The 26,469-nt window shown below is 54.2% G+C and overlaps 1 protein-coding gene across 1 annotated transcript in view; it reads left to right on the plus strand.

Annotated features, from left to right (window-relative positions):
• The first annotated feature begins 8,928 nt into the window (after positions 1 to 8,928).
• VWA5B1 (von Willebrand factor A domain containing 5B1) overlaps positions 8,929 to 26,469 on the plus strand; it is a 45,039-nt gene continuing 27,498 nt past the window's right edge. The window contains exons 1-7 of the mRNA XM_032863627.1: positions 8,929 to 9,014; positions 15,249 to 15,413; positions 17,162 to 17,314; positions 18,521 to 18,791; positions 22,267 to 22,412; positions 23,317 to 23,448; positions 24,093 to 24,217. Of these exons, the coding sequence (XP_032719518.1) occupies positions 15,275 to 15,413; positions 17,162 to 17,314; positions 18,521 to 18,791; positions 22,267 to 22,412; positions 23,317 to 23,448; positions 24,093 to 24,217 (966 nt within the window). The 5' untranslated portion in view covers positions 8,929 to 9,014; positions 15,249 to 15,274. The remainder of the gene's footprint in view (positions 9,015 to 15,248; positions 15,414 to 17,161; positions 17,315 to 18,520; positions 18,792 to 22,266; positions 22,413 to 23,316; positions 23,449 to 24,092; positions 24,218 to 26,469) is intronic.

Raw genomic sequence — 26,469 nt, forward strand, 5'->3', positions numbered from 1 at the left:
AGGGCAGGTAACTAGGGGTCTGTGGCCTTGCAGAAAATAGTGCAAGGACCAACCCTAAATCCAGGCCAGACTAAGCTCTTAGTAGAGATCCCAGCCATTGGCTGTTGTTTTGCTGGGCGGTGGAACAGTCTGTTAGTAAAGTTGTCCTGAGCCAGAGGAAAGAAAGAAGGAGAATTTCTGTGCCTGTTGGTGTCCCTCACCATACATCGCTCTGAGTGGACACCTGCACGGGTCCCCTGGTTTCTCCTTCACCAGCAAATGATGCTGACTATGGTACTGCAGGAGGCCAGCTCCACAGGGAAAGGAGGCAGCCCTGGAGGACTGGGGACAGTGAAATAATCCCAGCCAGAGGCTCTAGGTCAGCCGCTCCTTCAGGACCCTGACCTTGGGGTTCAAGCTGTCTTTTCTGCTGCATGAGTGCGTCTCTTTGAGAGTCCCTCCACTTACATGGCCAGGGTAATCAAAGGCCAAACCAGCCTAGATTTCTCATGGCCTCCCTAGTGTCCCCAGTGTGGCAATGCCAAGTAGAGGGTCACCATAAACAAAAAATCAACAGACTTCCCTGTGGGCATTGGGAACTGCCCAGTGGGCTCAAGGAGCAAAGTGTGGCTCTAGGTCAGCAGGAATGAACACATCCTCTCGTTAAAACCTCCTTTAAGAGAATGTGACCACTGGGGACTCCATCATGAAAACCCTAACCGGTGCTCTGGGGGGAGGGGGGGCTTACCCAGCAGCATGGCTGACACAGGAAGCCTTCTGGGAGAAGGGGTTGGGATCATGGGTGCTCAGTGTGGGGCTAAGAAGGCTTCCTGGAGAAGGTGGTGTTGGAGTGGGGACTTGGAGGCAGCAATCAGGAGGGATGTGGCAGTATGAATGGACAGAAAGGGGCAGGGGAGGGTTCATACAGACCAGAGGCATGCCTACAGGTGGGGAGGAGCAAGAGGGCTTTGTCCATGGGCATCAGATAGGCCAGTCTGAATGGACAGACAAGGTAGAGTGGAAAGAGGGGAAAGCACGCCAATCATCTGGGTAGTTGATGCCCACTTTATGCCAGGTTCTGTACTGAGTACTGGGTCCCTGTCCTCAAGGAGTTTGCAGTCTCCAGGAGGGAGACCAAGACTAATTAACTAGCCAAGATTATGTAAAATAGTGCCCAGGGGACAGGTGCTTGACATCTCCTTGAGCCAAACGGAGGAGGCAATGCGGTTTCTCTGGACCTGAGGCACAGGGATGAGTCCAGGCTGGGGAGACACACTTAGGAGTTGGCTGTTCATACATTGCAGTAGGGCCAGGGTCCACTGCTTTGGGACAGCAGAGAAGGCCTGAGGTGGGCCCTGGAGGAATGTTTGTCTCCATGCCCAGTCACTTGCCTCACAGGGGGATGAATCTAAAAGAGACAGAAGGGGCAGCCGGAGAGAGGGACCAATACCTCGTGTCTTCCCTGCCCTGTGCTGTCCCCTTGCCAGGGACCTTACCCCTGGTATTTTATTTAATCCCTACATTATAGCTGATGAAACTGAGTCTTGGAGATCTACAAGCACTAGGTTTGAGGTCATCTAGCAAATGACAGAACCATTGCACCGGAAATGAAGCAAGGGATGTTCCCAAGCACATGTTATGGGCCTGGTGCCAGGAGAGAAGAGGAATGAGAAGGTCTCCCTGCCATCCTCTTGGAGATGTTAGAACCATCACGGAGGGGGATGATTATGGCAGGATATGGCTTAGGGGGTTTGGGGATGGAGCCTCATACCAGATAAAGGGATCAGGAAAGTCTTCAAGGAGGAGGCGGGACCTGAAAGGGCCCAGAGGACAAGGAGGCGTAGAAACTGGTAGATGAGACAATGGTCTCTTGGTGGAGGGAAGCGTATGAACAGGGACATGGATCTGGGGGCTCACGGGGGTCTAGGGAGAAACATACGTACTGCTTTGCCAGGAGCACAGAGTTAAGGGGAAAGGAGAACTATGGGATCAGGCAGCAGAAGTGGATAGACAGGTGACCATCAGGGAGGCTGAATTTGACACAAAGGAGTCAGGCTTCAGCCAAAACTACTGGCAATCCTGAAGCAAGGAAGCACTGGTCAGGTGGCGACCCCAGGAAGACAAACTGACGAACCCAGGCATTTAAATTTCACCCCTTGAATAGTCACCAGGATCTGGGAGGATCCCGGTCCTCAGTGTGAAACTCTGTGCTAGATTTTGCACTGTGAATGTTCCTAAATTCCAGGCGATCCCAGTACAAAGGTCTTCTCCCTCTTCTTAGAGCCACACCAGGGATCACACTGCTGGGCCCAGGACACGAGGCAGTTCCTTCCATAGGTGCCATTCTGGAGACAGGGAAGGACCCAGGGTCAGGACGGACAGCTGGAGTGGATGCTCCCAGTACAGCCTAGAAAGGAGCCATAGGTGAGAGTGTTTGGAGGTCAGGGGATGGGTCCACCTGGTTGGACATGTATCTTCCCTGTTCTTTGTTCAGAACCCATCCAGTGGTCCCAGTAATCATTATCTGAGACCCCACAGATGTGAGATTGTAGGTTTAAAGAAAGTCACCCTAACAGAAGAACGTTAATGAATGTTCTTCATTCTGACTGACCACTCAATGACCACTTAATGACTGACCATTCTGAATGACCACTTCATTCATACTGATTACTTAAGTAGTTCCCAACTGAACATCTCTCTTTGCTCAATGCCAGCATCCATCCCTGGCCATCACTAACACCTACACCCATCAGGCTGTCTTTGGGTTTGGGGCCGTGTCAGCAGCCAAACTCACAGTGGTGAAGATCACAGAATGGAACTGAAATCTTGTGAAGGTTGTACAATTTGTATTCTAGTGGACCCACTGCCCAAGCTCCCTTCCCCACCTCTTACTCCCTTCCTAATATTGTGGTTTCTGTCCCTGGACCGTCATCTGTGCTCAGATACCCAAACAGTCATGGTTCTACTAGCCAAGTTAGATCAGATTGTGCTGCAGGAAAAAGCAGCAACCTTTTCCTTCTTGCTCCTGCCACACACCCAAAGTGGGTCATGCATGTTGTCACATAACACAGTCACTCTTAGGTCCAGGATAACAGAGGCTCCTTATGGACACTTGTCCCCACGATCACAGCGGCAGGGAACATGACACGGCTAAGTACGCACCAGCTTGGAAAGCTTCCTCCTAGAAGTGACACCTCATTTCCTCTCAGTTCATTGGCCAAAGCAAGACACACAGCCAATACCCTCCGGTCCTCTCCAGAGGACAGTCTACAAGTGCCCAGAGGAGGAGAATCGGAAAGGTCTGCCCAACAGAGTGAGGATCGCATGTGGGCTTCTTCAAGACAGAGACATCATAGTCTTTATGATGATGCAAATAGAAAATGGGGGAAAGAGGAAGGTTTACCTTGCGTTGAATCCCATCAGGCATCTTGGCCCCCAATCCCAGCTGCTGAATACCTTGTGGCCAGCGGAGTCCTCTCCAGTCATCCTCAAGCCCAGCCTTAGCAAGGCGACTGGAGAGTCTTCATAGTGTCTTAGCTAGCTTGGCCTGCTGTCTAAGAATACCCTAGAACTTACCTTTCACAGTTCTGCAGGCCAGAAGTCTGAGATCAGGGTGCAGGCATGGTGGGCTTCCTGGTGACAGTCCTCTTCCTGGTTTGCAGGTGCTGGGCACCTTCTTGCTGTGTCCTTACAGGGTGGGGAGAGGGAGAGCTCTGTCTTCGTGTTCTCTTCTTATAAGCCCATGTTGGGGTTCCACCTTCGTGATTTTAGCTACATCTGATGGTCTCCCAAAGGCCATCTGCAAATACCATCACGGTGGGGACTAGTGCAGACACATAGGAATTCATGGAGACACTGACCTTCAGCCCATAGCACAGAGACCACTCTGCTATAGGAGCTCCAATTCTTCTGGGTCCCTCCGCCACTGAGCCTCAGTTCCCGAGCCTCAAAACGGTTATAATAATCGTTATTTTGCCCCAAGTCACAGAGCTCTGGTTAATTCACAGATATTTGTTATAAATTGCTCCTTATGAGGCAGGGACGCTCATTATTCATACTTTTATGGCACTGTGGTCGAGGCGGAAGGGTCAGTTGGTCAGAGACTAGAACCCTCTCACTACTTTAAATTCCATCATTTTCAATTCTTTGAATCTTGAAGTTTTTTTTAAGAGGTTCCTCGAGAGCCTGTCGGGGGTTCTGACCTTGACCAGGTTTGCCCCTCCGTCCATCTTCCCCCACACAGGCCAGAGCTGCCTGTTCACCTTCGAAAGCCAACCCTCCGTCATTCGCACAGCTTTGGGTCGCCGCTGACCACCTCGGCTGAGTTGTACACGCCTGTACAGATACGATCAGCCCCGACTCCGGGCCGGGCACCGATTGTTCCACCGCGTCATGACGATGCCCAAAGCAGGCCTGCTACTGTGTCCATTTTATAGATCGGAAAACTGAGGCTCAGAGAGGTAAAGTTGACTTGCTGTGGTCACTCAGAGGTACCAGAGTCTGGCTTCCAACTTAACTGCTGGGACTCTGGAGCCTGAGCTCTGGACCCTCAGGCTGGCTGACCAGAGGGACCCTGCTCCTGGCCTCCTCTCTCTGCCTTCTTCTCCTCAGCTGGTTGTCTTCTAGTCTCTGTTGTGGCCCACCCCACTTTGTATCTTGAATTCTAAGAGCAGGCTTTTATCTTGCTTCTGAGCATGGGGGCTATTGTCATGGCTTCTACACTGGCTCGAGGACAGGTGCAGAGGCCCCAGAAGGAGACTGCCGGACTTCTAGCCCCACACCTCCCATGGACTAGCTTTGTGACCTTGGGCCAGTTTCTTAACCTGTCTTATGTGAACCCAGATCATCTCTAGAAAAAAAAAAGAAGAAGAAGAACGAATGAAAAAAGAAGCGCTGTAAGCTCACGAGGAATCCGTGTGCTAATCCACGTAAACCACTTAGCGCAGTGCCTGAGTCGATGACAGTTTGTTTTAAGTGTCGGGAGCCTCTGAATCCTATCTCCTTAAGCCTGGTTGGCAGTGGGGCTCTGTCTCCTGGACCCAGCTCCTTCCACGCCTTCCCCAGGTTCCCTGCTAACCTTCAGCCAGCTCCCCAGCAGCTGGAGTCCTCCTGGGAAAAGGGAGCCTGCAAAGCTCTTCTGAGTTTCTCCTGCACTGGGACCCCCTGAGACCCATTTGGACGCCTCTCTGTGTGTCCACAATGTTCTGTTTGCCTTTCGGCTCAGCTGATTTCCCAGCAGGAGTTGCTTCAAATATGCCGGATGGGTAGGAGGAGGACGGGATGTAGAGCCATCCCTGCTGCTGGAAGCCCGGGGAAGGAACATCAGAGGGTGGGAGCCAGTGTGCTGTGGAACCTGGAGCTTTTGTCCCAGCTGATGCCAGGGATGGCCTCTCTGAATAAGAGCAAGCAGGCTCTCGGGTGCCCGGACGGGCTCTTGGCACCTGGATCTGACAAGGAGGCAGCAGAAGGACCCAGTTAACAGATTACATTCTAGAGCCGGACCGCTGGGGTTCAAACCCTAACTGTACCACCAGCTTGCTGTGTGACCTTCTTTATTTAACCTCTCTGGGCCTTGGTTTCCTCTGCTATAAAGTGAAGAGGATCTACTTCATAAGGCCTTTGCGGGGTCGGGGGCTTAAGTGAGTTAATCCCCTGGGGAACTCCAGAGACAGTGACACCTCTGAATGGAGCCTGAAAGTCACACATGGGCCCCATTAAAATGGGAACCTTAAAATGGGGAACCCGTACAGGGCACCTGGGTGGTTCAGTCAAGTAAGCATCTGACTCTTGATTTTGGCTCATGTCATGATCTTAGGGTCATGGGATCGAGCCCCTATTCAGGCTCTGCATTCAGCTAAGAGTCTACTGGGGATTCTACCTCTCCCTCTGCCCCTCCCCACGCTCATGCCCTCTCTCTCTCAAATAAATAAATAAATCTTAAAAAAAAAAAAAAAAGATGGGGAACCCATGCACATCTGTTCCCTTAGAGCAATTGGGAGCACTCGATTTCTTCTGGGTGGACCCTGGACTTTCAACTTGGGAGAGAGGAGAGAAGATTAAATTCTCCAGGCCACTCTCTTCATGTTAGATAAAGATGCCAAGACTGGGTCAGTGCTGGGAGGTGACCCTCACCAGGTCACGGCATTAAGTACAAAGGGGCCTTGTGGTTAACAGACGATCTCTGAAGCTAGAGGACAAATTCTAGCTCCATTACTTAGGAGGGTATCACCTTGAGTAAGAGATGTAAACTCTCTGGGCCTCGGTTTCTTCATCAGCAAAATGGGTATAACAGACCTGCCTCCTCTTCATAGGGCTGTCCTGAGAATTCCTGGGGCTAAGGCCTAGCAGATACTAATTGCTTAACATGCGTTGGCTGGTGTTACTTTTATTTTTCTATTTATTTTAGATTTCATTTATTTATGGATTTTTAGAGAGAGTGAGTAGGGAGAGCGGCAGAAGGAGAGACTCTCAAGCAGACTCCATGTTGAGCATGGAGCTTGACGCAGGGCTCGAACTCGTCACCCTGAGATCATGATCTGATCCAAAATCAGGAGTCGGATGCTTAACCCCAGGCACCCCTGGCTGTTCGTACTTTTAAAGAGCTCTTTCAGCCACTCCCTGTGTGCTGGGGAACATAACAAGGAATGAGACAGTTTGGGTCTCTTCCCCTGGGGACGGGGTGGGCAAGGACAGACACTAAGCCAGCACCCCGCCCAATCTGCATCCCACCAGGCGCCCTGAGTGCGGGACCAAGCCATGGGCACCGCCAGAGTGTGTGACAGCAGGGTCCCCCGTGGCAGCCCACACAGAGTGGTCGGCAGAGCTGGCCCTCAGGCCCGGGCAATTTGTCTCTTTGTCCAGCGCCTTTGCACTGTCCCACGCAGCCGGTCTCTGCCATCCAAGGGAACAGCATGTGCCGGGGAGTCTCCTCGTAGCGTGGCACAAACCGACCTGGGACCTCACAGAGAGTTAAGACAATGAATCTACGCTTCTCCTATACCCAGGCTGGGTGCTGTAGGAGAGGGGGTCCCTGGGGTGGCTGGATGGCAGGTGTGGGGACCATGCGTGGCCACGACCACCATGGGGAAATGCCAGAAACACGGGTGCCCAGATGCAGCCCGAGTTGGTGGGAGAGCAAGACCAGGAAGAACTGCCAGAGAGGAAAGGAAGTGAAAGTCCTGCCAACATGTATCTAGGAGGCGGCCCTGGGGTCAGCAAGTCCTCTAGATGTGGTGTCTCACTTGCAGTCCTTGCAAAAGCCTGGGGGGCTAGACTCCCCCTCTACGTGCTCCTTACACAGAGGGCGAAACTGAGTTTCAAAGAAGTTGCTGAGAGAAAATTGTCAAGAGCAAAAGCGGTTTCCCAAAGCAGCAGCTAGCTCCCTAGCCTGTCACTGCATCCCTTCCATGCGTTTGAGGAAGGCACGGTTCAAGGGTGTCACGTCAATTTCCCAGGAGACCCCTGAGCAAGAAATCAGCTCTGGAAGGCAAAGGACTGCGGGGGGAGGGGTGGATTCTAAAACAGCCCTTCCCTGGGGGCCGTCCTCCCGGGAACTCCTCAGTGCCAGGGAGACATGGACAAGGCTGAAGCCACAGACGACCATTTAGTGCCTTTCCTGGGGCTGCGGGGATGCTGGTGGCTCCGTGCAGGGGGCTCGCCTTGCACATGTGGCCCCAGAAAGATGGGCGCAAACTGCGTTTGTGTCAATGGAGTGCAATTTTCCCAGCGATGGGGTAGCTCATTTCTGAATGATTCTCCGTGGGCTGAGACCCCAACACCGGGCCCTCACGGGGTCCCCGGGAAACAGGCATCTGTGCACCTGGCAGCCAGCGCCGCCCGCGAGGACTCACACCACCTTCTCGATGGTGGACAACGGGAGACTGTCTTCAGAAACCTGAGGGCCCTCATGGAGGGCTTGGAGGACGCATACTTTTCAGTGTGGTTGTGCCTCTTCTCCCTCCTATAGCAGGCTTCTTAACTGGAAACTTCTGCCGTCATGCTCTGCCAGGCTGGCAGAGCGGACATCCGGACTGGCCAGACTCCAGGTCTCTCTCGGCAGTGCCAGCACACCAAGCACTGAGCGGCCTGGGCATCTTCTGGCCTGATTATCTCCCAACACCCCCCCCCCCACCCAGAAGAAGACTACGTCTGTCCCTGGGATGGACTCCTACAGGCTTTGGGCTGAAATCAAGAGATTTCTCACACTGTTAGCTGCTTTAAAGGAACCCATAGCCAAGGCCTGTCCCCACCCACAATACCATCCATCCTGTTCATTTATTAATTCATTCCCTCACTCGTTCAATCACTGGACAAATGGAGCACCGGCCAGCATCCATTCGGGTCATCGGTGAGCCCCGACTATGGGCCAGACAGGGAGGGGGACAGTCCTGGCCTCGAGCTCTGGGAGCTGATGGGACACAAGATGACAGGACCCAGGGCCTCAGGGCAGAGTTCTTGTCCATTGTGCTCGCCTCTGGGGCCCCGGCGAGTTCTGGTACATGGGCGGCCCCCCATCCGTATGCACTGAGTGGAGAACACATGGCCGATGAGAGAGTGGGTGGAAAGTTCACGGAGGTGGGGTGGCATTTGAGCTGGGCCTGAAAGGATGGGTGAGTGCTCCCCGGGAGGGCAGGGTTGGGGCGGGGATGGCCTTCCTGGCAGAGCCAGTAACACCAGAAGAGATGTGGAAACAGGAAACTCAGGCTTGTTTAAGGGAAAAGCAAGTGGTCGTGACAGGTTGGAGCGTGGGGTAGACGGGGCAGGGGCGGGGGTGGTTCGGAAGCATGGATGCGAGCCCAACGGGGTGGGAGGTGGAGAGAAGGAGACCAGAATGTGAGAACCTCAGAATTCTAGAAGCTTGGGACAATCAGCCAGGCCCGAGAACCCATCGACTCTGCCCCAAATTTGCAGGGAGCACTGGTTCTGCTCTGTGTGGGGGATGGTCCTTGAAGCCCAGGTTCCCAGTGGCAGCATGAAAGTATGGACTTTCTAAACAGCTCGGTGACAAGGAAAAGGATGAGGACCCCCAGCCCAAGGTGAGTGGGCAGGGGCAAGGCCTGAATTGCTTGGTGGGCTCACAGTCGATGTCTGGCCCGGGCCTGACCGAGACCACTGAGCTGGGGAACCCCGGCCCCTTGGACACAGTCTGGGGGCATCTGGCCGGGGTGGGGGGGGACAGGTCTCCAGAATGGCTTCCCAGGTGGGGAAAGGAAGGCTGTCGTGATGTCTCTGGGACAAACTGGAACTGGAGAGGAGAGGGGACAGGGCTCATTTCAGCAGCAAGGCCCGAATCAGAGGCTTTACTGAGGTGGGCTCTTGGGTGGGGACCTTCTCAGCTTCCCAGGGATCCCAGGGATCCCAGCTGTGAGAACTTGGTCCCTGTGCAAGCTCCTCCAGCCCAGGAAGAGGGGGCCCCTACAGGGAGGGTCTACGGGAAAAGACATGGAAGAGAAGCCTCCAGGCCCATCCAGGACCCACTAACTTCCTGTCCACTCACTTGCAGGCATTCTGTCCTGTATGCTTCTAAGGAGGTGGGCACTATCGTGGTCCTACTTTACAGATGCAAAAGCTAAGGCACAAAGAGGTTAAGTACCTTGCTCAAGGTCACACAATATGGAGGTGGCAGAGCCCAGCTGAGTAGCCACCAGGAAGTGGCGGTCTAGGACTCTCACCCAGGCAGTGCTCCAGATCCTGGGGCCTGGCTGCCAGCCACTAGCAAGTTTCCCGCCTCTCCAATCCCCTTCTGGCAAGCAGGCAGGAGGGCCCTCTCCTTGAACCCAGGACCCTGGTGCATGCATTCCCCAGCCTGTTGTGATGACAGAGGACAAGCAGGGTTCCCACTCTCTCTTCTCCCGGCTCCTTTCCCTGGACATGGCCCCACATTGCATCTAAACCAAGCCTGCTGTGGGTTCCTGTTGGTCCAGTCTGTTCTCAGCCTAGAGTCCTGCACCCCAGGCTATCCCAGAATAATTGGGGCCCAGACCACATCCTACCCAGAGACATCTTCTGGGGCCGGCGGCTGGGGGGAGAGGGGGCAGTTGTGTGCAGGAGCTGGGTGAGCTCATGTGCTCAGAATCAGAGCAGCAGCTCGAGGGCATCCCTGCCAGGGGAAGCCCCATGTCCTGCAGCCCAGGCTCCCCAGGCTCCCGGTGCTCCCTCCTCTTCATCCTCCCTCCTTCACCAGCCTCTCCTGGACTGGGAAGGAGCTGGAAAAGGGGAAGGGCAGGTGCTGGCTGGGGGCAGGCTGCTTCCCATCCCACCGAGCCTGACCACTAACCCCCACACTTCCAGACGTCCCTGGCACCTCATTTCCCCCACCCATAAAAGGAAGTTGGGTGTGAGCACTAGGAATGCCTGTAAAGCACTACAGCCTGGTAGGCGCCCCATTTAGAGTTCCTCCTCTGAACTGAGCCCCATGCGGGGAGCGGGGACCCAGGCACAGGAGGGGAACCCACGTTCTTGCAGCGCCTGGGGTAGCCAAGCACCCCGATGAGGAGTTACTGTGCTTCGGATGACAGTTGTGACAGACAGGTGCTCAGAGGCTGTGGGAGCCCAGGAGGAGGGCGTGCCTGATAGACTGGGGTGTCGGGGACCGTACGGGGAGGGAGGCTTCGGAGAGAAGGTGGCTGTGAAACTGGGCCTTCAAGGCTGAACAGGTCCTTGAAAGGCAGAGAAGGAGGAAACCATCTTTTCAGGGAAAACCCCAAGAGTGAGAAGGAGCCCCGTCCGGGGCACAGTGACAAGGTCAGGGTGTCTGGAACAAAGTGACCATGCAGAACGTGGCAGGAGGTGACACAGGACAGAGATGGGGACCCAATGGGGATGAGCCCAGAATGCCATGCTGAAGGTTTAACCTGTTCCAACAGAGAAAAGCGATGAGGGGCCATGGCACTCAGGGAAAAGGGAGACTGGTGCGTGCCGGGTGTGTGTGTGCGCGTGTGTGTGTGTGCGTGTGTGCGCGCACGCGCGTGTGCACGTGCCTGAGCTGACAGTGAACTGGAAGGGATGCAGCCTGGAAGTTGAAGGACCAAGTCAGAGATGGTGGAGATGGTCCAGGACAGAGTAGGGAAGCAGCAGTGGTGGAAATGGAGAGAAGAGGTGGATGTCAAGAGAGCGCCTGGACAGAAACAGCACAGCTCGGGGGGCAGGTTAAGCAGGAGGCTGCACAGCCGCACAGCGAAGCAAGCACTTGGGTTCTGTGGTCCTTCTGCTTGGGTCCAGCTCCCAGCCCTGTTACCTACTGGCTGTGTGACCTTGGACAGTCTACCTCACCTCCCTGAGCTTGGTGTTTTCATCTATAAAACAGGGATGCTAGGAGTACCTACCCTGGAGGGCTGTTGCCAGACTTTATAGATGAAGCCTGTGGAGTGACGTTTCATTCATTCAAACACAAGTATTTATTGAGCATCTACTAGAGCCAGGCGTTATTCTCTTGGTAGCGGGGTTAAGCAGTGGAGGAACCGAAGCCGTCCCCGTGCCCTCGTTGGGGATGACGCTCTGGAGAGCTGGGGAGACACGTCAAACCAGCATACACAACACGCCAGACGGTGACAAGTGTGTAGGAGAAATCAAGGAAAGAGGGCTCATAAGTGCTGGGAGTTGTGATTTTTAGAGCGACCTATGTGACTGAGAGAGCGGTTTCAGAGATGGAGCGTTCAGGGGTGGTGTCCCAAGCTCACGGCGTGGGAGTGGAAGTGGCAAGCTGAGCTGGAGTGGGAGCAAAGATTTTGGAGGGGCGGGGGCAAGGGATAAAAGCACAGGGAGTTGGACACACCATCACTATGAAGTTACCAGGTTCATGGCAGGGCTTGGGGAGCGGAGGAAGACAGGAGTCAGAGGCCAAGTGTTTGCTATGAGGAGGGTGTAACAAATCTTGGGAATGACAAGCAATGTTGGGGGTTGCCCAGCCAAAGGGCATCAGCCCCCTCCCTTCCCCCAATCCCCACCATGGAGAATGGGTTTTATAAGCAGATTAAAAGTGGTGATCTTGGAGCCGCAGCTAAGACCAAGGAGGGCATCTGTCCCAACTCCTGACTCAGGGGTGACAAGGATTCAGCAGCCCTTCCTGTCTAGGGCTGCAGGGGAAGCAGGTCCTAGGACAAGGACTCAGAGGGAACCCTAGGAGAGACCCAGGATACAGGGTGTCCGGTGGCTCCAGTGTGGTGGTCACAGAAGGCACAGTGGGAGGCTCGGGGCGGGGCGGGTGGCCAGAGTCTGGCCCAGGGACACAGAATCATGGCGTCCCCTGTAGACAGACCGTCTGGTAGAAGAAGCTGGGACCCTGGTGTTGCCAGTGACGGTGTATTTGAGGCCTTGACATAAAAATGAGATGGAAGCCTAATGGATTTAACATCAGTTTCTTCCCTGAAGAGCTGCCCTAGGCCTGGTGGTCAGAGGACATCTCTCTCTCAGCCAGGCGAATGAGGAACCCAGAAACTGCCGGCCTGGCATTATCATTCATTCATTCATTCATTTATTCATTCATTTCACTGTGTAAATATTGAGCACCTAGTGTGTGCCAGGCACTGTACTGGGTACTTTCTATACATTAGTCACTGTGATCTTCACGGTGCTGGTGAGGTGGCAGGCAGGGGCCCCTCTGCTCACCCAGTCTTGCCGATGAGGGAGCTGGCATGAGGGGACTAACACGTCCCCACGTTGGGGAGCGAAGCAGTCAGCTATGCACCGGGACTCACGTCTGGGCTTGTCTGGGTCCAGAGAGGCCCCCCCAAAGGACATGGATCGCTGGAGATTTACAGGTTCTAGACCATCCAGGACAGTCTTGGTTTCAACAGTCACCCTGAGAACCTCCTACAACTGGGGTGTTTCCTAATCAATAGATTCCAGCTGTCGTTACTACGCCTCCCCCTACTCCCCTTCCTCTGCCGCTAGATTGGTTGTAAGGTTCTTGAGGTCAGAGTTGCGTCTTACCCCCGTACCCCCAGTGGTTAATTCAGGGCTTAGAATACAGTAAGTCTTTATCAGTGTGGATGAATTGGGGGGAAATGTGCATTGTTTAGGCCCCAAAGAATTTCAAGTTTCCTCTTCCCAAGAAGGGAAGGTATTGATACTGTTAAAAGGTCGATTCTGAGTGAGTCTGTCCCCGTGTTACCAACTTCATTCATGTAAGCCCCACTTCCCAGGTGAGCCCACACCCTCCCCCACCTCCTGGGCAAGGTGCTCTAGGCGTGGGCTCCAGGGACAGTGTGGGAAGATGCCCCAGGGACGTCTTCCTGGGATGGACTCCATCCTGGGATGGACTGAAGCTGAAGGCCGAGTTTCCCCACACAGCTGGGCGCTGGTTCCCCGAAGCTGCATTCCTTGGTCAGCATTCCGACCAGCGGTGACCCAGGCTGAGGAGGAGGGGTGGGGGACGGAGGGTGTGTGGCAGCAGGCTTGGCTGAGGAAATGAACTCCGCCATCTTGTTCTGTCCCCTGGGAGAAGGCGGGCTTTGCTGGGCCACCACCGGGACAGAATGCTCCTGAGAGAAGGCAGCTGGGGATACAGCGGCCCCCTCCTAGCTCCTTATCGGCCTCCTGCTGTCAGTCAGCCTGCCCAGATAAGGCAGGGCTGAGAGCTGTCTGGGCCCGAGCCCCAAGGGAGACCATAATTAAAAAGACGTTGCTGCCAGACAGAGAGCGCGGGAGCACCAGAGGATCCTATCAGAGGCCTGAGGAGGACCTGAAGGGGATGACTTCCCTTCTTTGAGAAAAGGCAGAGTAATAAGCACACATTGAACAGCCTTGCAAACAAAAGCAGCAGAAGCTTGGCCCAACTCAGCTCCACGGGTGGGGGTGGGGGGGACTTGGAGCAAGTCTGACCTCAAATTTGTATTCCCCACCCTTTGACTTCGCTTCCCATTCCCAGTGCACCCTTCAAGCACAGTGATGACCCAGGGAGGGTCTTGGGACCCCAAGAGACAGTGGACACATCCCTGCCCTGAGAAGTCCAGTATTCACTGAGAATTCCCGTATTCACTTAATCAGCACCGAGGATAGGACAGGGAGTGCGGAGAGACCCAGCCCATCCCTCCAGGAGCGCAGGCTGCAAACAGGATGAAGGCCAGCAGCAAAATAATCTTGCGCAACACACAGCATCCTTACAAAGGGACAGAGGAGCTCCGAGGGCTGTGGAGGGAGAGGACACTGGGCCCAGTAGGGGAGAGGGTGGTGTGGCTTCCATCGGGGTGACCCTCGGTTGACACTGAAGGACAAAAAGGAGGTTACTAGTCACTAGTTTGAAAGTAGGTTGAGGGGTGAGCCTTTTGGGGGTGAATGGTGGGACAAAGGCGGGAGATCACAGGACATGTTTGAGGAATGGACTGGAAGCTGGGAGAGCCACAAGGCCTGTGTGAGGATGCGGTGACCCGCAGGAAAAGCCAGCTGGGCCGGACTTCACAGGTACTTCCAGGTTTGGGTCTCTACCCCAGGAGCAGGCAGCAGGGGATGGAGACTCTCCAGTGGCTGTGTTCTCTGGGGGCCTGGCCACTGAGAGAATGGATGGGAGTGGGAGGGACGGTAGCTTTAAGAGGTCGATTGGGAACCTCCATCCAGATAGACACGGTGGCGGCTGAGATGATCATGCCTGTGGTGGGGAAGGGATGGGTGCCCCGGTGTTTGCAGAGATAAATCACGAGCTTTAGTTGTGGACTGGGTATGGTGGGAGTGGTGAAAAAGAGGAGCCAGGGATGACTCCCAGCCTTTTGACCTACACACCTGGAGGAATCAGGTGGCTCCTTTCACTTGAGTATCTTTTGGGGGTACCCTCACTCCCCTCACAACCCGTGCTGACGTGGTGGGTAGATTATTCTAGATGCCCTCAGAGAAGGAGGGATGTGGTAAACTAGCCCCATTCCCTCATTCTGCTGAGGAAGCAGCCACAGCTCAGGGATTAAGAAACTGACAAAGGGGTGGGGTCAGGGCCCAAGTCCCTGGACTCCCATCCAGAGCTCTGGGAGCACTGTCCACTGGGGAGAATTCCAGGTTGGCCATGAACCTGCTTGGGCTCTGGCCCTGACTCTGTTCCCTCCCACTGAGTGAACCCAAACAGGTCCCCTGTCTTCGGGCCTCAGTTTCTCTGCTGTGAAATGGACAAAAAGAGAATTCCCACTTCTCTCAAGGATGATTGAGAGCAAGCAGGAATGACTCCCACAAAGGGGGTGGGGAGAACTGGGAGAATGCTGGCCGCCTGTGGGGACGGAAGGGGAGGCCTGGGCTGGAGAGGGATGGGGGGACCTCTCCCCACTTCCCGCCCTTCCTGTCTCTTACAGGCCCTAAAGGCTGAGTAGCCAGCGGGATGCCAGGTCTGCTGAACCAGATCACAGGGGCAGCCCTGCCCCTCACCGCCTCTGACGTCACGTCCTTTGTCAGTGGTTACGCTCTGGGTCTGACTGCCTCTCTCACCTATGGCAACCTGGAAGCCCAGCCCTTCCAGGGTGAGGATCCCTGATACGGCTTCCCCAGGGCCCCCGTCCACTGTATGTAATCCTCACCTTGACAAGTACTAGCCCATCCACAGAACGAGTTATGTTCATTCTCTGATTCTCAGTTTGCTCATCCGTGAAATGGGAATGGCGGTTCCGCCCCTCGGGCCTCAAAGCCAGTAACACACCAGGTCAGGATTTGGGCTCAGCCCCAGCTGGCTGTCCCAGGACTATTGCCATCCCACAAGCAGGCCCACCTTCCTCAAATGGCCGGTCCCCCCACTTTTTAAGGAAGCCTCCCAGTAGAAGAGGCATCAAACAGAGAAGTAGCAGCTCCCGCTCTTGTCCCTGTGACCTTGGGGAAGCCACTGTCCTTATCCAGATCGGGATGCTTCTCTGCCTATCTGGATGCAGGGCTTTGCAGGAGGACCCGATGAGGTAATGCGCGAGGAAGGACTGCGCGGAATGAAAAGCAGCGTGAGACTATGAGTCATCTATGCGGAGCAGTCCAGAGAGGACAGGAAGCTGCCGGCAGAAGTCTGTCAACCCATCGCCTCTCTCCCCACTTAAGGAAGGGGGTCACGGAAAGGCTGGCTGGGAGGGGCTGCGTAAACCCTTGTTGTAGCCAGGATTCCTCCTCGATCTAAGCAATGAGGACTTCCTAACCCCCAGGTTTCATGTCTTGGGGTACCACCCTCTTTCCCAACCATCTCGGTCCCCAAAGGAAACTGTAGGGAAACTGACTTTTCCTCAGAAAACTTCTGGGCAGGACAGATCACCCTGGCTGTCTGTTTAGGGAAATCTCCAGGGGCCAATTTAAAATGGAACTTGCTAGGGGCCCAGGCGACCAAAGGACTGGCCAATACGGGAAAGGTCCTTGAGCTTTCCACGTGCAGGGAGAACCAGTGTCCCCATCTTGCAGATGAGGAGGCTGAGGCCCAGAGCGATGGGAGCCGGGGTCTATGGATGGCTCACCATGGACCAGGCATTGTGCTGCCCCAGGGTTCGTGGGCACTTCAAATGAGGTACTGTCTTGATCCCTTGAGAGTGGTCCCAAAGCCATCAGCATCACTCAGGAGCTGAGTGGAAATGCAGAGTCTCAGGATTTGCCCAGAACTGCTGAATCAGAATCTGCATTTTAACAAGACCCGCCCCCCACCTACCCAGGTGACTCGTGGGCTCTTAGACTCTGAGAAGCACTAATGTATAAAAACACAGGGCACATGGCTAAATCACGGTGACTACTTTTTCCAGTTCCACGACAATACCGTGAATTTGGCTCTCTTGGCCTCATTGTACAGATGGGGCTGTAAGGCTTCAAGAAGCCCCATGTCTTATGCAAGGTCACCAGGCCAGGAGGGGAGGCGGGACTGGATTAGAGCCTTCGTCTGTCTCCTCCGATGCTCCAGCTCCTTGGCACACAAAACAAGTCACATAAAAACCCAGATTTCTCTTGTCTCTTGAAAACTCAGACACCCTGGCCACATGAGTCTCAAACGCCTGCACAGTGAGAGCCGGCTGGGTCAGACGACCAGCTGTCCCTTTGCCAGCCCCGCCCCCACTGCTCCCACAGGGCCTCTGGTGCACTTACATGAACTGCCCCAGAGCCATGAGGTCCCAGCCGGGGTCCCCCACTGTCTTTTAAGTGGCAGTGAGTCCCGTCCATCGCTCTGGCAGGTCAAAGGCTTGGCTTCCCTCCCAGGGGTGGAGTGTGCGGGGTGCGGCTGGAGCCCCCCATGATGCCGGCCCTTCCCCTGCAGGCCTCTTCGTGTACCCACTGGATGAATACACCACGGTGATCGGCTTTGAGGCGGTCATTGCCGACCGGGTCGTGACAGTACAGATCAAGGACAAAGCCAAGATGGATAATGCCCATTTTGAGGGCACCCGTGTCCGAGCCACCTCTGTCACAGGTGAGGAGCAGAGAAGGGCGGTGGCAGGGGCCCCGGGCCTGGCTAGGGTCTCGAGCAGACTGAAAGGAAAGCATTGGGGTTAAGGTAGAGAGAGCACTAAACTGGGAGTCAGGAATGCTGTGTGATCTCAGGCCAATCATTTAACTTCTCTGAACCTCGTTCCTGCTCTCACCTCAAAAGCATCATGAAGATCAAAGGCAACAACCCCATGAGTTGTGGCCTTTATCTCTATAGGTAGCAAGTCCATGAAGCTCGGAGGCTGTGGAATGAATCCCACCAGTGCTTGACTCCCCATCCTATCTTTTGCAAACGGTATGAGCTTAAATAAAAAATTAAGCTTCATCTGTAAAATTGAACTAGTAATTGTATCCACCCAAAGCTCAACAGAGCCACGGTTGCAGAGATGACAGTCTCTGATACCATGGCTACTGGGCCCGCTATTGAAGGTACCGAGGCACAGAGAGGGTGAGTGACCGGCCCAAGTTCACACAGCGTGTTAGTGACAGGCAGGATTTGAATTTAGATGTTAGAGATTCTTACCATTGGATGTGTGATCAAATGGGGTTATTTTGCCTGATCATTAAGACATTCAAGAATCTTTTAATGAGCAAGTAGCGTGTGTAAGATACCAAGTTGCCTACAGATTGCTCTGGCTGCTCATGGGCTGGAAGAGAGCAAGGACAGGCTCAGGGGTAACCACAACAGGAGGTGGGAGGTGGGAGTGGCTCTGGAGGAAGGGGTCTGGATAATGTCGGAGGAGGGAGAGAACGGCCAGGTGGGGACCAGGGAGGTTTCCATGGAGGGCTTGGTGGCTGAGCGATGCCAGCTAAGTGGGGGTGAGGAAATGGGCCTCTCAGACAACAGGAGAGAAATGAACAAACGCGCTTGCCTCAAAGCTGGGAGGGTGCTTAAGTGTGATTCTGTGAGGGGAAGCAGAGTCTGGGGATGCGGATGTGACTTCTGTCGGGGTTTTGTGGGTCCCAGCCTCCTACTCCCAGCAGAAAGTACATGGGGCCTGGCCTCAGACCCCTGTGGGTTCAGATCCCGGTTCAACGAGTAAGTTATTCACTGAATAACTTGGGTAGGTCGCACCCCCACGCAAAGCCTCAGTTTTCCCATCCGCAAAAGGGGCTCGCAAACCTACCACAGTTACAGGAAACCAGAGATAACATATGCAGAACTGCTGACTCCAGGCCTGTCACTCAGGGAACGCTCTGCAGGAGGCGCTATCTGTCATCCCTCCTTCCTGCACACCAGGGAAGCTGGCTTTGGATGAGGATTTGGAGCGGATTCTGTTTGTGGTCAACCTGGGGACCATTGCCCCTATGGAGAATGTCACGGTCTTTGTCAGCACCTCCTCAGAGCTCCCGACACTGCCCAGCGGGGCTGTGCGGGTCCTGCTGCCTGCTGTCTGCGCCCCGACCGTGCCTCAGTTCTGCACGGAGAGCATCGGCCCCTCCACCCAACAGGCCCAAGGGTAAGGAGCCTAGCCTGGACCAGGGGTAGAACCTCGGGTGGCCGCAGGGAGTCAGTTGGATGAAGGCAAGAGGGTGAGGGGTGGGAGACATAGGCAGAAGAAGACGAGGCTCAGTGCTAAAGTGACCACCATCCACATAATTACTCCCTTCTGCTCACTTTTAGAACACTTAAGAATCTCCCTGAAATACCCCCCCTGTCACTCTTGGCCAGAAACTCTAGTATTTGGGAGGCTTGGGATGAGAATATCCAGGCTTTATTTTATAATGCACATGAGAGGTATTTTCTGAGCACCTACTAGGTGCGAGACACCGAGCTGAGCATTAGGGATACAGAGGGCACCAATCCATGGTGGCTCCTTCCTATGTGGAACTGGGTGGCAGAGATCATTATCCAACAGAAAGCACTACTGATAGGTGGGTAATTGTTTCTGTGCTTGCATGCATAATTAATGATGTGAAAAGTGCAATGAAGGAGAAGTTCATTGGGCTGACGGTATAAAAGAGGGACCCATGCTGGGGGACAACTAGACTTCTCTGGGGAGTCATATTTCAGCTGGGAGCTGAGCCATGACAGGGAGGTAGGCACAGACAAGAATGTTCCGACAGAGAAGGACAGCAGGGGCAAAGGCCCTGAGGCAGCAAGGACAGGACTCCAGAGAGAAACTGAAGCAGGGCGACAGAAGATGGGGCTATAGACACACAGTACGTCCTGTGGCCCTGACCAGCTTCAGATCTCTCCCAAAGCCACAAAAAGCCAGTACAAGGGGGGGTTTCAGCAAGGTGGGGCTGGGAATACTACAGGCCCAGGGCAGGACAGTTTCTCTCTGGGTTGCAGCCTAGAGCCCCTGCTGCTGAAATTGGGTCCCTTTTCCCCACCTGAGGACTCAGGAGGGGGAGCGTGTCCCATGCAGGGAGAGGACGCCCTCCTTATCAGCTGCATTCAGATGTCTTTGGAGGTGTCTTGTATTTTGTCATTCATGTGTGAATTTTAAAAATCTATTCCAGAGGGTCTTTGCATCGCTTTGGCAGAAAAATAACATTCACAATTAATGGCCAGTTACATTACCTAACTCCCCCCACCCCTAATGAGGGTGAGTGAGAGCCAAGCTGAAAACTGGAAAGGTGAGCCAGGTGTATCCAGAAGTTTCATACACACTCTCGTGAGGTTCTGGGGACAGCCAGGGACACAGAAGACAGTGTCAACAAAGTTCTGGAGGCCACCATTAAAATGCTGGCCTCAGGCCAAGCTGGGGTTGGGGGTAGGGTTATAGCAGTTTCCCACATGAACTCAGCCTGGAGGGCACTCCTCGGTCACGACCTGGGCAGTAATTAAGCACCTACTGTGTGCCAGGCATGGTTCTGGGTGCTGGAATACAGCAGTAAACTAGAAAGCAAAGTCCCTGCTCTCATGGGGCCAGCATTCTGATGGGGGCAGGGGGGACATGGGGATAGACAATAAAGAAATAACCTCACAATATGTAATATGTTAGGTGAGTTCTATGATGCTAAATGTTTCATAGCATGGAGGTTAGAGTAGAGTGGGGTTAGTTGCTATTTTAGCTCAAATAGATGGCTTAGGCAACATGTGAAGCCTGATCTGAAGAAAGGGAGGCTGGAAATATGCTGGAGGAAGAACATTCTGGGCAGAGCAAGTGGTAAGTGCAAAGGCCCTGAGGCGGTAATAGGTATGGTGTGTTGGAGGAGGAGCAAGAAGGCTAATATGGCTATAGCAGCTTGGGAACACAAAAGAAAGAAGTCAGAGGGATGATGGTGAGTCCGATTATAGGATCTTGAAGCCTAGGGTGAGGACACCTGTTGGCACAGCAGAGAAGCTGGCAGCACAAGCCAACATCAGACTAGAAACACCAAAGACACGCTGTGTATTGCCAGATTGCTTTCTAGGCTGAAAAGTTTCCACTTCCACCAGTAGAAGGAAGAATCTCCTCTCCTCCTCCTCTAGCATTTGGTATTACCTATTTTTCTTTCTTTCTTTTTTTTTAAGATTTCATTTATTTATTTGACAGAAAGAGAGAGACAGCTAGAGCTGGAACACAAACAGGGGGAGTGGGAGAGGGAGAAGTATGCTTCCCGCTGAGCAGGGAGCCCAATGCGGGATCCCAGAACCCTGGGATCATGACCTGAGCTGAAGGCAGATGCTTAACAACTGAGCCACCCAGGCGCCCCATTACCTATTATTCTTATTTTTATTTGTGTCACTCTGAGCAATTTCGAGGTTCATGGGGATTTGATGCCGGTTTCTCCCAAGAGCATCTGTTTCACTCTGCCAGCCGGGAGGGGCAGGAATAAGCTTCTCAGGGCCGCCCAGGCCTCGTGTTCCTGGACCCACCGAGGTCTTGAACGTCCCCAGCTCTGGTAGGCCCTGCCTCTCAAACACAGAAGGCTTTCTGCCCACGCCAGCAGCTACAAAGACAGCAGCACACAAGCCTTTGACCTGGGAGCCCCAGAGAAATTCTTTCCTAAGTCCAAAAAAGGGACGCAGATAAGGATCTTATGGGCAGTGTCATCTGTTGGGACAGGAAGGCAGGAAGAAATAAGTAGGAGATAAGATGCTCCTAAGAGATACCCTGTCCCGGCAAAGGCTGGTTTGCAGACGGCCACAGAGAGGGAGCTCAGAAACACAGCAGGGAGCAAGACGAAGGAAGTGATAGAATGTGATTCAGCACACAGTGTGCTCTCTTCCATTGAAAACACACAACCTCATGTCCCCCTCCCCCGCCCCAATCCTGGGACATCACCAGGAGACCTTTCTGTCAAGTATTAAGCATACAGAGCAAAGAGCTTAGGGGGCGTGGCCCTGCAGGTGGGGGATGGATCAGGGTCCAAGACAGGGTGAGGATGACCCAGAAAGAGACCCCAGAAACTTGAGGCTTCAGCCGGGGACCCTTCCCTGAACTCTCATTCAAGGCAACTCATTATCATCCCCATTTCATGGATGAGAAACTGAGGCTTGGAGAAGCGGCTCATGCAGGCACTCCCAGCTCACAGAATAGGGCAGGGAGCCAAGAAGCAGGGTGATGCGGTGTTAACCTCTTCACCGTGTAGGTGTAGCCAGACTGACCAGCAAGAACGCACTCTCTGCCAAGTCCTAGCTGTAGGAACTTAGTCTAGCTGCTGCATCTTGTGGAGCCTCTATTTTCCCATGTGGGAAATGGGGAGATGGGGACCCTGATCCCTCTTCTAGGGGCACTGGTGAGAACGATGTGCGCCGCTGCTGAGGGGCACCAGGCCTGGCGTCTGGCTCACCACTGTAGGTAACTGCGCCTTATGTCTGAGTCCCCCCTCTCCCTGGAGGCAGGCCTTGAGGAGGAGTAAGTGTGTAGGGTGGGAGGGAGCATATCATCCCCCTGGAGAGATGGGCTGCAGGGATATCAGGGCTGCCTGGGGCTCACCATCTTCTCTGTCTTTCCACTGGGCCCCTGCCGCCTCCTCCTCCTCTCCCCTCCCCTCTCCCAGGAAAGACAAGCATTGCTTTGGCACCCGTTCCCTGGACTCCTGGAGCAAACTGTGCCTGGCGACTCTCCTGGATACCGACGTGTCCAACCCCATGGAATATGAGTTCAACTTCCAGCTGGAGATCCGTGGGCCATGCCTGCTCGCAGGTGAGACACAGCTGCCCAGACCTGGATTGGGACTGGAAAGGAGACCTGAGGCCCCAGAGTAGGGAGAGCTTCAGACCAAAACCTACCAGGGATAGAGAGGAAGAGGAGGGCAGGGAAGTGGTCCTGTCCAGATGGAAGACATCCTGAAGCTCATGGAGCCTTACAGACCCCCCACTTCCTGCCTCCTGACATCTGGCCCTAAGATGAGCCCCTCCCCAGGCAGGTTTCAAGGCTGTCCCCATGCCCACTTCAGTGGCTCCCGTGAGGCAATGTCCATGGGGGCATGGATATCCTTGGTCCTCCCCTTGAGGCCACAGCCCCCCAGTGCTCCCTAGTTCTTACCTTGCATGGTCGAATCACCTGGGGAGCTTTCAAATCCTGCCGCCCAGACACCGCACCCCCACCACCACCGCAGGGCTCCTGATGACAGTGGTCAGAGGTGTGTGCTGGACACTGGAATATTTCAGAGCTCCTGGGCAATTCTAACATGCAGCCAGAGCTGGGAACCATTGCTCTGATGGCTCCCCCCACAACCCACTCAAGGATTTAAAGAGATACAAGGACACAGTTTCTTGTCAATGAGGGCTCTCCCAGAGCAGCATGATGGTCCAACACAAAAGGCATTTACAGGGTGCCCAGCGATCGACCGTTGAGCTCTTTCTTTATGGGCCCCAAGAGGAAGCAACACTTTGACCCCAGTGGGTCCTGAGGTTGGGGCAAGAAAGGCCATTGACACCATCTGTCTAAGCCCCCGTTTTGCCAATGGGGGAGTTGAGGAGGACTGTCCGTGGTTACACAGAAGGTCGGGGGTCCCTCATCGCTGACCTGGGTCTCCATGTTCCCCCACTGAGCCCCTATTTCTCCCAAGACTGCTGAGCCTCTGCCACCTTTCTGTGCCACCCAGGGGTGGAGAGTCCCACCCACGAGATCCGAGCCGACGCGGCCCCGTCTGCACGATCAGCCAAGAGCATCATTATCACCTTGGCCAACAGGCACACCTTCGACCGGCCCGTGGAGATCCTCATCCATCCCAGCGGTAGGGGGCACCAGGCGGGCCCCGGGGTGGGGGGCGGTGGCCTATGGGAGGAAAGAGATGCTGATCCTATGGGGAGCACACACAGTGGTGGCCCTTCGTCTGGTGGGCCAGACCAGGGGGAGCTCAGGAGCATATGGCAGAAAGAGAAGACCAACTAAGTGACTCCTGGAAAATGAGTCTAGCTGGCAGAACTGAGTGCCCAGATTCTAGCTCCAGAGGCCTTAGGGTCTCATTCGCCCATTAGGGAACTTTGCCTCCAGGGTAGCTGAGCAGATGACCTTTGAAATCCGAAGCTCAAGGGGACCCTCCCAGCTCTGAACACTCAGGGAGGAACTGTTCTGTCTCTTTAAGGATTCCTAAGATGTCAGGATCTGAAAAGATCAGAGCCTGGTCTGTCTCCCATTTTACAGATGGGCCAACTGAGGCCCAGAGAGGGTCAGTGAGTTATCCGAGACCACTAGGCTCTCCTACCTGCCAGCTCAGTAGTCTTCCCATGGCCCCACACTGCTCCAGGCAGTCAGGAATTCTATTCCCCTCTTCCAATTGGGATTCCTCCCTACTGTGAAGATCCTGTTCTTAAACCAAGGTCCCTGGTATTGCCCTCATATTTGGACAACCGCCAAGAGTTGATCTCATCTCTGCAGAGCCCCACATGCCACACGTCCTGATGGAGAAAGGGGACATGACCCTGGGAGAGTTTGAGCAGCACTTGAAAGGAAGAACGGAGTTCATTAAAGGAATGAAGAAGGACAGCAGGGCAGAGAGACAGGTGAGGGTGGCTGGGGCCGCGTCCGTGGTGGCAGAACTAGGGTGACACTGGGAACTGGGTCATCACTGCCCCAATGAGGATACTGAGCAGGGGAAGGGGGTGGCTTGCTTGGTCACTCTCACAGAGAGCTGGTGGCAGATCCTCGTCCATGTTTCCCTCCATGGGCTGGGGCACCTCTGGGAAGGTGGACATCCAAATGCGGCAGCTACTCTGTCCTCCCACTTCCTGCCAGGCCACTTGCTCCTGGTGCCACCAAGGGACCTAAGCCAGGTGGCATTTCTAGGCTGGTGGCAGAAACAACCTTGGTCTTCTCCATGTTAATCCACCCCAAGTGGCTCTCAGGACCCTATAGGCAGGTGCCCTCCCAGCCCCATGTTTACCTCTGGCCTTCCCTTTCCTACCTGCTAAATGGGTCTCTTGCTCATCCTGTCTCTGAGATCCTTGCTACTATTATGTAAAGAATAAAGGCAGAGTGAAGAAAGCCTGATGAAGACGCTTTCTCGGCCCGCCCCCTCCCTCATGAAGTGCCAGTATGAGGAGGCTTCAGCAGAGGGGGGAGCTGGGGAAGCCTGGGAGGAGGCTGGGACCCAGGCTGTAAGCTCCACCAGCAATCTTTCCTGCTCATGGCCCTGCACACCAAAATGGGCCCTGAAGACCAAGGCAGGTTTAAGAACGATGTCATACTTCTTTTTCTGGTCTCCCCTTTTGAAATGAGAACACTGAGGTTTAGCACCCAAAAAGAACTGGTAAGCTGGGAGGAGAGGGAAGACTATTCCCTCGGGAGTTGGCTTCGGTGACATGAGGCTAAGGACTTAGAGTCCATCTGGGAGGGCAGCTTTGCTGGATTTAAGAGCCCTTCCCTGAGTGGCAGAGGATCATGGGGTGGTGGGGGAGGAGGTATGGGAATGTGTAGATGGCTTCCTGCTCATGTCTTCCCCCTTGTTAGATATCCCACTGGAGGGATCTGGTGGGGCATAGAAGGGATGGCAGAGATAAAGGGTTAGTAGCTCATATCATCCCATGTTTAGGGAAATACCTGCCTTCCCAGAGGGACCCTCTCACCCAGATGAGTCAATTGGGAGAAGAGACTGGGGCCAGAGTGAGGGTGTCCCTGGACTTTGAGAACTATAGCACGTGAGCAGCAGGTGGGGGTCATTGGGGCTGTCAGGACTGGGGCTGTCTCCCCTACCTGCCAGCACTTCTCGGTTAGCTCTAGGACACCTGAGGCAAATGAGAATTTGCCACCTTGGGTTGGTTATGCAAATACCCTGTATTCCCATGAGCTCCAGGACCGATAGTGATCACTCAAAGCTGCTAAGAAGTGATGAGTTTATTGTAATTGGATAAGGGCACTTGGAGAAGACACTGGAGAATTCCGAGCCTGGCCCCCACGCCACCTCTCTGAGAGGCAAAATCAGGTTCCCAGAAGAGTCTTCTTGCACAGGCAGATGGAGCTGTTGCTGCCTTGGGCTCTGTCTTCCAGAAAGCCCGGCTGGGCAGTGGCCTTTGGCAAGAGAGCTCCACATGGGAGGGAGAGCACAATCCCTCACCAAGGAAGGAGGCAAGCATCCCGAGCGTGAACAGCAATCAGGAAGAGGGGGAAAATGACACAGAGGAAGACACCATGTACAAGAGACAGAGATGCAGACAGAAGCAGAGACAAGTAGAGACAACAGAGAGACTAGGAGAGGGAGCAGGAACCCCAGAGATGCACACATAGGTCAGTGGCAGATAAAAAGACCCACACAGATTCAGCCTCTCGTTTATTCTTTCAACAAATACTAGGTCCCCCATAGATATCAGTCTCTGTTCTAAGCACTGGGGAGACAACACTAAAAATGACATGTCCTTTTTCTCATGAAGCTTGCATTCTAGCACAGACAAGAAGTAAATGAATGAGCAAGATGAGAGTGAAGAGGGCTGGGGTCCATGAAGGAAACAAAGCAGGATGATACGCTAATGAGTGATAAGTGTGGGTGCTCTAAGCCCGGGGTTTAGAGAAAGTCTGTCTGAGAATGAGACCTGGTGAGTGGTGAGGAAGGGGAAGCCATGCACAGAACCAGAAGCAGGACAATGGTGACATGTTCGGGAAACAGGTGGTCGGAGTTGTTGAAATGTCGTGCAGAGTGGGCAAAGATGGGGTGGACAGGTAGCCAGGGGACAGGCATTTGGGGGCCTCATACCCATGATCCAAAGTATGAGGGGAAGCTATTGTTTAAACAATGGGATGACAAGGATGATCACGCTTCCTG

The sequence above is a fragment of the Lontra canadensis genome, unplaced genomic scaffold (genome assembly GCF_010015895.1).
Source record: "Lontra canadensis isolate GAN:19392208 unplaced genomic scaffold, GSC_riverotter_1.0 scaffold25, whole genome shotgun sequence".
Classification (NCBI taxonomy): Eukaryota; Metazoa; Chordata; class Mammalia; order Carnivora; family Mustelidae; genus Lontra; species Lontra canadensis.